Source organism: Alligator sinensis, unplaced genomic scaffold, assembly GCF_000455745.1.
Source record: "Alligator sinensis unplaced genomic scaffold, ASM45574v1 scaffold850_1, whole genome shotgun sequence".
NCBI lineage: Eukaryota > Metazoa > Chordata > Crocodylia > Alligatoridae > Alligator > Alligator sinensis.
In genome coordinates, this window is record NW_005842742.1 from 224,166 (window position 1) to 234,623 (window position 10,458).

General features: G+C 60.8%; 3 protein-coding genes across 7 annotated transcripts in view; 2 read left to right on the forward strand and 1 right to left on the reverse strand.

Annotated features, from left to right (window-relative positions):
• Window positions 1–720, reverse strand: part of XRCC1 (X-ray repair cross complementing 1) — a 6,446-nt gene extending 5,726 nt beyond the window's left edge. The window contains exons 1-2 of one of the 5 annotated variants that reach the window (XM_014525093.2): window positions 358–496; window positions 267–308 (exon numbers count right to left, since the gene is read on the reverse strand). In XM_014525093.2, the coding sequence (XP_014380579.1) occupies window positions 267–308; window positions 358–366 (51 nt within the window). In that variant the 5' untranslated portion in view covers window positions 367–496. Of the gene's footprint in view, window positions 1–266 lie in introns of all 5 variants that reach the window. The other 4 variants (XM_014525095.2, XM_014525092.2, XM_014525094.2 and 1 more) reach the window with 4 other exon arrangements.
• A 694-nt stretch (window positions 721–1,414) lies between these two features.
• LOC106722818 (phospholipase A2 inhibitor and Ly6/PLAUR domain-containing protein-like) lies at window positions 1,415–4,852 on the forward strand. Its single transcript, XM_025216481.1, has 6 exons — window positions 1,415–1,507; window positions 2,856–2,880; window positions 3,486–3,605; window positions 3,905–4,057; window positions 4,341–4,481; window positions 4,776–4,852. Exons 1-6 carry the CDS (start codon window positions 1,415–1,417, stop codon window positions 4,850–4,852), a joined length of 609 nt encoding a protein of 202 aa, XP_025072266.1.
• A 2,871-nt stretch (window positions 4,853–7,723) lies between these two features.
• The window catches only part of LOC102372921 (phospholipase A2 inhibitor and Ly6/PLAUR domain-containing protein), a 3,650-nt gene continuing 915 nt past the window's right edge, over window positions 7,724–10,458 (forward strand). The window contains exons 1-4 of the mRNA XM_014525080.2: window positions 7,724–7,772; window positions 9,180–9,296; window positions 9,380–9,535; window positions 9,809–9,952. Of these exons, the coding sequence (XP_014380566.1) occupies window positions 7,724–7,772; window positions 9,180–9,296; window positions 9,380–9,535; window positions 9,809–9,952 (466 nt within the window). The remainder of the gene's footprint in view (window positions 7,773–9,179; window positions 9,297–9,379; window positions 9,536–9,808; window positions 9,953–10,458) is intronic.

A 10,458-nucleotide genomic window follows, 5' to 3' on the forward strand; every position in this document is an offset into this window, starting at 1 on the left:
CTCCCAGAATGGTCTCTTCCAATTATCTCCGCCCCCCAGCAATCACCAATAGCCCTCTAGAATGGTCCCTTCCAGCTCCCCGCAAATGATCTCTCCCAAGTCACCCCCCCCGCAGCACCCCTGAATGGTCCCTTCCAGATTCCCTCCCCCACCAAGAATGGCCTCACCCAGTACCCCCTGGAATGGTCTCCCCCACACTCCCTCAGCATGCAAAAATGGTCCCTCCCACCCCCACGCTCCCCTAGAATGGCCTCTCCCCCCCGCACCGGGTCGGCGCTGCTGGCGGACACCACGTGCCGCACCGCGATCTCCGGCATCGTCCCGTCCAGTCGGCGCCCCCCCGTGCCCCCCCGCGACCTCCGGCATCGTCCCGTCCAGTCGGCGCCTCCGCCTCCCGCCCCGGAACCAAAACTCCGGCCCAGCCCGGAAACGAAGCCCGCTACGGGGCCTCTCTTGGGAACTCTATGGTTGCCCGGGTCCTTCGTGGTGCTCTGCGCAGACGCGGCGGCCGATTCCGGGCCCGTGCGCATGAACCGATCTCCGCCAGTTGCTCCAGCGGTCCGTGCGCATGCGCAACGCCTTTCCCGCGGGCGCCACTTATCCCGTCTCGACACTGCGCATGCAGCTTAGCCGGTGCAGCTACTGCGCATGCACACTGCAGGGTGACGTCTTTAGGGAATGAAGTGATGTCACTGCTCCCCCGCCCCCTCCCTAAAGGCCGCGCTCGTCTCCCCGCCTGCCCGTGATGCCACCTCGACGCCCAGCTACGTCAGAGTAGACCTGACAGCGGCCCCATGGCGTTACGTCATCACACGTGCCTGACGTCATGAGCGGGGCCGGGGGACCGTGACGTCATCGTGCAGCCGGCTGCGGTCCTAGCTTGAGTGTACACATGCCCTGATGGAAGATATGTAGGAGAGACCAGACAACAACTGCGCACCAGAATGAACGCACACCGGAAATCCATCAAAGACAGAAACACCCAATTACCGGTGGGGGCACATTTCTCACAGGAGGGCCACTCTCTCTCCAATCTCTCAGTCCTGATCCTCAAGGGAAACTTACACAACACTTCCCAGAGACGAGCCTACGAGCTCCATCTCATCAACCTGCTGGATACTAGAGATCAGGGACTAAACATAGACATTGGATTTTTGATACATTACAATCTGCCTGGCAACTGACTCCCCGCCCAGCCCAGCCCAGCCCCTGGCTTCTTCACTTTTCATCCCATCCAGGAAGAGTGCACACCAACGGCTGCAGCCTCCTGCGCCCGGCCAAGGGTTTTTGAACCCGAAAGCTTGCTTAATAACTATTCTCCAACCATTCAACTCCTCCGACGGACCCTTGTCGGCCAATATCGTTAGACCAACACGTCTACAACCTAAACCCCTGCAGATGTTCACAAGCACCAATGACTCCCCCGCCACAACTGGAGGGGACCCAGGAGTCCTGGCTCCCAGCCCCTGCTGCTCTCACCTCTAGGCCTCCCTCCCCCACCCCCCGAGTACCCAGGCGCCCGGGCTTCTAACTCCCCTAGACCTCACTCCCCTCCCCGAGTACCCAGGTGTCAGCTCTCCTAACTCCCCTCAACCCCACCACCCCCATGACCCCAGGCGTCCGGGCTCCTAACTTCCCCCCACAGTACCCAGGCAGAGGCGCTCCTACCTCCCCTCGACCCCACTCCCCCCCGAGAACCCAGGCGTTTGGGCTCCTACCTCCCCTCGACTCCACTCCCCCTGAGTACCCAGGTGTCTGGGCTCCTACCTCCCCTCGACCCCACTCCCCCCCACCGAGAACCCAGGCGTCCGTGCTCCTAACTCCCCTTGACCTCACTCCCCTCCCAAGTACCCAGGCGGCGGCGCTCCTAACTCCCCTCCACCCCACTCCCTTCCCTGAAAAACCAGGTATCCACACTCCTAACTGCTCTCGACTCCACTCCCCCCGAGAACGCAGGCGTCTGCACTCCTAACTCCCCTCGACCTCACTCCCCTCGAACTCAGGCATCCACGCTCCTAACTCCCTTCGACCCCACTCCCCTGAGAACCCAGGCGTCCACGCTCCTAACTCCACTCGACTCCGCTCCCTCCGAGTACCCAGGCGTTTGTGCTCCTAACTCCCCTCGACCCCACTCCCCCCGATTACCCAGGCATCTGCACTCCTAACTCCCCTTGACCCCCCTCCCTCCCTCTCCAAGAACTCAGGCATCTGCGCTCCTAACTCCCCTTGACCTCACTCCCCCGAGTACCCAGGTATCTGTGCTCCTAACTCCCCTCGACCTCATTCCCCCCCCCGCCCCCAGAACCCAGGTGTCTGGGCTCCGAACCCATTAGCCCCTGCACGCCTCCTCCTGCCCCCTCCCCAGCTTCACCTCTGGGTGCACCGGCGGGTCCCCGTGCTCTGACCCCTCCGCTCTGTCCCCCCTCCGGAGAGAACCCAAGTGTCTGGGCTCCCAGCCCAAAACCCCCCAGCGCAACCTAGGGGATTGGGGCCCCCCAGGGTACTGGCCCTGCTGTGGAGGCGGGGAGCAGGGATCCTGGAAGCCTGGGTTCCCCCCACCTCTGGAGCCTGCAGAGGAGCTCGGGAAAGCTAGGATCCCGGAGCAAGGCTTCCTTCCAGCTCTTGGGTGGAGTGGGAGGAGAGCAGCGGCGGCTGGGAGCTCCGTGCCTGGGTTCTGTCCAGCTCGGAAGCCTAACAGATGGGAGCAGGGGGAGCTGGGATCCCGGACGCCTGGGTTCCTTCCAGCTCTTGCAGGGGAGTGGAGCTGGGATCCCAGTAGCCTGGGTTCCCCCCACCTCTGGGGCGGGGTGTGCGTCAGGCAGGCAGCCAGGACACCTGGGTTCTCTCCTGAATAGCTGCACACATGGCCAAGCCTGGCAGGTGCGTGGGCCCCCAGCCAGCCCCCACCTCCCCGCTCGCCCCCGACCGGGCAGAGAACCCAGGCGTCCGGGCTGCCAACCTCTGCACCTGGCTGGGCTCCAGCGGGGGTGGGGGTGGGGGGGTCACCAGCTCCTGCCCTGCACCCGGATGCTTCCCGGATCCACCTCCCTGCTCCAGGGGCTATAAGTGCCTCTGGGCAGCTTGGAGCCCCCAGTGCCATCATGCTGTCCCCACTGGCACTCGGGCTGCTTGCTGCCCTGCTGGGTGCAGGTGAGACCTCCACCCACTGCCTGGGAGGGAACCCAGGTGCCCGGGTTCCCGGGGACCCCTGCCCCAAAGCGCCCTGCTCCCCTTCTGGAGAACACCGGTGTCTGGGCACTCTCAAAGCCCTGACCCCCCCCGCACCGCCCCCTGAGAGCTGGAGAGGGCCCAGGCATCCGGGCAGCCAGACCCCTGCTCTCGCCCCCAAGCCCCCACTCTCCTCTTGGAGAATCCAGGCATCCGGGCCCCCCCTTCTCTCTCACCCCTAGTCCCTAGTCCCCTCCCAGAGAACCCAGGATTCTGGGCTCCCGGCCCCCGACTTTCACCCCTTGCTGCCCCCTCAGGCTCCCCCCTGAGCTGCCATCGCTGCAATGGCACTGGCCTCACGTGCACGGGGCCCCTGGTGCCTTGCGCTCCCCTCCAGGATGCCTGCTTCACCCTGACCTCGGAGACCCACATTGGGGGTGAGTTGGGCCAGGATTGGGGCCCCCCAGGCTGGGATTGGCGGGTGGAGGCTGTCTGGACCCCCCCAAGCCAGGATCGGGGTGCTTTGTGCACTGTACAGACCCCCCAGGCAGAGATCAGGGAGGTCTGGGGGTTCCAGGGGGATCTGGGTGATGTCGATACCGCCCCCCCTCCCCCCCGGGATCCCGCCGCACCAGGCACTGTATATATTCTCACGCCGGTTTTAACTCCGTGATGCCTGGGTGGGGGGGTTTGGGGGCAGGGCAATGCCGAGTCCCTCCTGTCTGTGCCCACCCAGGGACGCCGGGGAAGGTGGACACCTTCAAGGGCTGCACAGCGAGGACACTCTGCCCCCCACGCTCATCCACGCTCAGCGCCGGTGCCGGCATGCGCCTGCGGGGGGGCTCCGTGTGCTGCTCCCATGATGGCTGCAACCGGGGCGCTGTGAAATGTATGGACCCCCCCTTCTCTGGAGCCAGTGGGGAACTCAGGCATCTGGGATCCAGCCCCTGAATCCCCCCAGACCCCAGGTGTTCGGGCTCCCAGACCCCCCCTGCTCACCCCCTAGCCCCACTCCCATCCAGGAGCTGACAGGAGACCCAGGTGTCTGGATCCCAGCACCCCCTGCTTTCAGCGCCCCCATGCAGAGCTGAGGAGGACCCAGGTGTCTGGGGTACTTGTTGCCACCCCACACTCTCACCCCACAACCCACATGTCCCTCCCACCCCTTCCAGTGCCGCTGGCCCCCGGGGTCCTGACCGGGCGCTGGTGCCCGGGCTGTGCTGTTGAAGGCCCTGCCTGCAAGCCCAGGGAGAGGGTCCCATGCCGGGACCACGAGGACCAGTGCCTCTACGTAGCTGGTGCCATCCATGTCGGTGAGAACCCAGGAGTCCAGGCTCCCAGCTCCCCCCCACCCCCCCACCGATCCTCCCTAGGCCTCACTCCCCTCCCAGAGAACCCAGGTGTCCATCCCCCAACCCCCCCCTCCTGTCTTGGGGAATGGGGGGGAGATCCCCTCTTTTGGGGGGATTTGGGGACATTAACCCTTTGCTTGCCAATATGCTGCTGGGGGGGGGCAGGGGAGAAAGTAGAAGGGGTCTTCCAGGGCCCCAATCCTGGGACTGGGGTCCCCTTGGCCCCCCCTAACCCCTCCTGTGTCTCCCTTCCAGGTAGCTACAACTACAGCTATGCCTTGCGGGGCTGCGGCACCCGTAACCACCCTGGCAACCAGCATCTACTCCCCTAACAACCAGCTGCACCCCCCTTGCAACCAGCATCCACCACCCTGGCAACCAGCATCTACTCCCCTAACAACCAGCTGCACCCCCCTTGCAACCAGCATCCACCACCCTGGCAACCAGCATCTACTCCCCTAACAACCAGCTTCATCCCCCTGGCAACCAGTATCCATCTTCCTGGCAACCAGCATTGTCCCCCTGGCAACCAGCATTGTCCCCCTGGCAACCATGGATCCACGGTTGTGCCCTGTGCCTTGGAACCAATTGTCTGAATAAAGCCCCGCCCCCAGCATGTGGGGCGGGTCATGGAAATAGGCTTGTATGGGTCTCTCATTCCCCTGGTGATGCTGGGGGAGGGGGTGGGGAACTGGCTGGTGTTGAGGAGGGGGCAGGGGTTAAGGGTAGGTTCAAGGGGTCTCCCAAGAGGGGCAGTGGGGGTCTCCCCCCCAGGCGTTGGCCAACATCAGTCCCAATACAATAGGATATGACATGCCCCCCTCCCCCTACACACACCTAGCTGGGAGCTGAGGGTCCTGCCCTAGCCAGGCCAGGAAGGTGCAGGTTCAAATCCCCCCACCTCCTCTGCAGTTACACAGATAGGCAAAGACCCCGCCCCCCCAGCCCAGGCCTGATGGGAGCAGGGGGACCTGGGTGCTGCCAGAGCCCTGGGGTGGGAAGAAGGGTGCCCATGGAGGCCAGGTATGGGTTGATCCAGTTGATGTCGTACCGCATGTACTCGAATACAAGATGACCCTGAATATAAGATGACCCTAAAATAAAAAATCAAAACAATCCTAAAAACAAGATGGCCCCCAAATACAAGACAATCCCCTGAATGCAAGATGACCCCCAAATACAAGATGACCCTGAATACACGGTGATTCTGAACATAAGACAACCCTGAAAACAAGATGACCCCTGTATGCGAGATGACCCTCAATACAAGATGACCCCTGAATACAAGACAACCTCTGAATACAAGATGCCCCCGAACGCTTCGTTACTTTGAATACAAGACGACCCCCAAATATAGGTCAACCCCAAATACAAGATGACCCTGAATATAAGACGGCCCCCGAAAACAAGATGACCCCCAAATGCAAGATGACCCTGAATATAAGATGATCCTGGAAACAAGACAATTCCAATACAAGACGACCCTGAATACAAGACAACCCCCAAATACAAGACGATCCTGAATATAAGATGACCTATAATTCAAGAAGATCCCAGAATACAAGATGACCCCCAAATGCAAGCTGGCCTCAAATATAAGATGACCCTCCAGTAGTTAGCTCCTATACACAGACCATTGATACACGTCTGAATTTCCCTGGGGATCGGATGTACTTGTTGGAGGTTTGCCTTGACTTTGTCCCCCCTCCCGCTCCTAACCTGTGTCCAGTTGTGGGCCCCCCCACTACAGAAAGGATTGGAGAGAGTCCAGAGGAGGGCAACAAAGGTGGCTGTGGGGCTGAGGAACAGGACGGATGAGGAGAAGCTGAGGGAACTGGGCTGATTTAGCCTGGAGAAGATGGAGGTGGGATTTGAGAGCAGCCTTCAACTTCCTGCAGGGTGGCTGTTAAGAGGATGGAGCTGGACTGTTCTCAGTGAGGGCAGACAACAGAACAAGGAGCAATGGGCTCAAGCTGCAGAAGGGGAAGTTGAGGTTAGATATTAGGAAGAACTTTCTCATGTGGAGGGTAGCAAAGCACTGGAACAGGCTACCCAGAGATGTGGTGGCATCTCCATCCTTGGAGGTGGCGAACACCCAGCTAGACAAAGCCTTGGCTGGGATGATGCAGTTTCACTCTGCCATGTGACACAGGAGATGGGGCAAGATGGACCTAGGGTCTGACACAGGGCATGGCAGCTCTGATGGTCTCATGTTTGGATAGGGGTGGTGCTGCCTCATGGAGGGGTTGGCCTAGATGTGACCTTTGGAGGTCTCTTCTAGCCCAATGTCTCTATGACTCTATGATTATGGACATATATAGGATGGTTTGGATAGGACTGGTCTTGACTCAGGTAAGGGGTTGGCCTAGTTGACCTCTAGAGGTCCCCATCTAGCCCAATGTCTCTATGACTGTATGATTATGGAGATGTATGGGATGGCTTGGATGGGGATGATCCAGCCTCTGGCAGGGGGTCGGCCAAGGTGTGACCTCTGGAGGTCCCTTCTAGCCCAACATCTCTAATTCTACGATTATGGACTTATATAGGATAGTTTGGAGTCTTGCCTCACGTAGGGGGTTGGCCTACTTGACCTTTGGAGGTCCCCTCTAGCCCAACGTCTCTGACTGACTCTTTGATTATGGGTTTGTATAGAACAGTTTGTCACATCTAGGGGGTGGCCTAGATGTGACCTCTCAAGGTCCCTTCCAGCCCAACGTCTCTGTGATGCAATGACTTTGTTGGCCAGCCTATGACTCACCTTCTGGCCTCCACCAATGATGCCCAACCTATTTCCAAACTCGCAGCTCCACAGGGTGCCCCGTAGGCTGGGAACTGGTCTGGGTTGCTGGGGGCAGAGGTGTCACTGGGCCCAGCCGGATACAGGGCCCTGTCATATATAGCCCTGCTGGGCAGAGCCATGAGTGGGCATGGCCACCATCTTAAAGGGCCAGGCACCCAAGAAACAAGTCGAGGAGGAGGCGCCAAATGCCAAGGAGGACGTCCCTATCACAGCGTGGGCGCGAGCGATGGGGAAGGGACCCTCCCCCTGCCGGCGGCAGGGACGCAACGCGATGGAAGTTCCCACGGGAAGCTCGGCGCCAGGGATTAGCTCCGGCGCCGGCCTCCGCCCCCCTCCCTTCTGCCTCATGGCTCTCGGCCTATAAATCCCCACCGGCTCCGTACAGTTCCCAACACTGGCAGCCATGGGCGCCCTCCTCACTCTAGGCCTCCTGGCTGCTCTCCTGGCTTCAGGTGAGCTTCCCCCCTGCCATGGCTCCAGGCCAGGAGCTGGTAATTAGATCTGGGAGCTTGTTAATTAATTTTCTGGGAGAACCCTACAGGTGTCCGAGGCTTCTCATTGGCTGGAGGGGGGAGCACGGCAGAGGCAATGAAGCCTCATCACGAAGGGGCTTTTCAAGGGGGTAGAAAGGAACAGCTGGGGATGGTTAGAGCCTGGACGCCTAGGTTCTTTGGCAGGGTCTGGGATAGGGCTTGAAGCCCAGATGCCTGGCTTCTCTGGGATGGGGCTAGGGTCCTGTGGGATGCAGGATACCTGGGTCCCTGGGGGCTTTTCTGGCCAGCGTTTGGGAGTCCAAGCAGGGGGCGCTAGACCGAGCTGTCCCACCCCAAGAACGTGGCTTGGAGCACGTGGCTTGTGGTCCCCCACTATGGCCACCTCTGTCTGCCGCCGCTTAAACAGGTCCGCCCCTGGAAGGGTTAATGCCCCGGGGCTGCCACAGATGGCTGTCACCCCCAGGGCTGGAATTCAGCCAAGATAGACAGGGTGGGGGTGGGCAGCATGAAGGAGGGCGGGGGGACACAATGCCAGATCCCCCAGGGCCTGGAGATGATGATGGGCAGGGAAACCGGGAGGACGAGTGTGTGGGCCCGGAGGGAGTGAGCGCGCGCGCGCGCGTGTGTGTGTGTGTGTGTGTGTCCTGGATGCCTGGGTTCTGTGTGCATGTGTTGGATACCTAGATTTTGTGTGTGTGTGTGCACACATCCTGGATTCAGGGTGCACAAGTGTATATGTGTGTGTGTGTGTGTGTGTGTGTCCTGAATGCCTGCGTTCTGTGTGTGTGTCCCCACCAGAAGCCTGGATTCTATGAGTGTGTGAGCATGTGTGTCCTGGGCACCTGGGTTCCATGTGTCTGTGTGTCCCAGATGCCTGTGTGTGTGTGGGTATGTGTGCGTGTGCACACGCATATCCCCCAGACATGCACACATGCACATGTGTGTGTGAGAGAATGTCCCAAACCCTGGATTCTGTGTGTCTGCGTGTGTCTGTGTGTCCCGGATGCATTGTGTGTGCATGTGTGTGTGTGACACCTGGGTTGTATGTGTGTGTGTTGGGGGGGGGTTTCCTGGATTCTGTGTGTGCATGTGTGTGCCCCAGATGCCTGGGTTCTGTGTATGTATCTGCGTGTGCATGCGTTTGCGGAGGGAAAAAGACTCTGGGTGCAGATAGGGGAGAGAACCCAGGCCCCAGCCCCCATCTCCCTCATGGATTTGTGCCCCCACCCCCTCAGCAGCTCCGATGAAGCAGGGCGCAACACCAGAACAGAAGCAGGGAGGCCTGGGGCGCAAGACTGGAGGCGGGAGGGGAGGGGCATCTCTAGCCACGCCTCCTCTGACCCGGCCTATCACCTGCCTCCCCAGGCTCCGCCCTGCGCTGTGAGGAGTGTTTTGCTTTTGCCACTGCCTGCTCTGGCCCGGTGCTGCCCTGCGACCCTGGGGAGGGGGCCTGTGTGAGCGGAGTGGGGCACTACACCTTGGGTGAGTACTGGGGGGAGTCCTGCAGGGGGCATGTGGGGGCAGGCCTCAGGGGTCACAGGTCACATATACTTTGTTCCCACCAGGAGAGGGACGGACCCTCTCGGTGGCCGTCAGGTCCTGTCTGGAGCCGAGCAGCTGCAGCCAGCGCCATTTCAGCCTCACCTTCCGGCCTGGCGTGGCCATGAGGATGAACTTCACCTGCTGCCACCAGGACGGCTGCAACACAGGGGTCGTGGAGCGTGAGTATCCGGGGGGTGGGACCCAGGTGTCTGGGCTCCCTGCCCCCCCTCCCCCCCCATTGCTCTAACCACCCCCTAAATCGCACTCCCCTCCCAGAGCAGGGAATGAACCCAGGCATCCGGGCTCCCAGTGGGAACCCGCCACACCCCACTGTCCTGCCAGAGCCAGAGAGGACACAGGTGTCCAGGCCTCAGGACCCCACAGCCATCCCTGAATGGAGAGAGAACCCAGGTGTCCGGGCTCCCAGCCCCATTCACCTCTTGTGTCCCCAGTGCCGTCCGTGAGCTCCACCACCAATGGCCGGTCCTGCCCATCCTGCTTTGTAGAGGGGGCCGATCACTGTGATCACATGACGCCGCTGCCCTGCACTGGGGAGGAAGATCATTGCTTTGAGTTCACTGGGACGATAACAGCAGGTAACGTTCACGCCAACCCCCCCTCCGCTGAACTAGAGAAAACCCATCCCGGACACCGCTACTCTCACCCCCAGTTTCGCTCCCCTCCCGGAGCTGGAGAGAACCCTGGCATCTGGGCTCCCAACCCCACCTATTGTCACCCCCCAGCTCCCAGTCCCCTCCCAGAGCTGAAGGGAACCCAGGCGTCTGAGCTCCCAGACCCCCCTGCTCTCAATCCCCTGGGCACCAGAGCTGGAGAGAACCCAGGTATCCAGGCTCCCATCCCCTCCCCGCCGCTCCCCACACCTTTCCCCATGTAAAAATCAGCCCTCCAAACTCAAAGTGCCTGTTCCAAGTTGATTTTTGATCCCTGGAATAGAAGCAGGGAGACACTGGGTTCAAAGGGCCACCAAGATGGCTGCCAGCAGCAGGGGTGGAGCCTAGCATTAACCCTCTCCCAGCTGCTGAGCTGGCTTTTGGATTGTGAACTTCTGCCAGCAGCCTGGGGGCTCTGGATGAGGCCAAAG

Coding starts and splice junctions, on each gene's coding strand:
- LOC106722818 (XM_025216481.1), top strand. CDS start 1,415: ATGACTCCCCCGCCACAACTGGAGGGGACCCAGGAGTCCTGGCTCCCA. Junction 3,606..3,904: donor CTCGGAGACCCACATTGGGG/GTGAGTTGGGCC, acceptor GTGCCCACCCAG/GGACGCCGGGGAAGGTGGAC. Junction 4,058..4,340: donor CAACCGGGGCGCTGTGAAAT/GTATGGACCCCC, acceptor CACCCCTTCCAG/TGCCGCTGGCCCCCGGGGTC.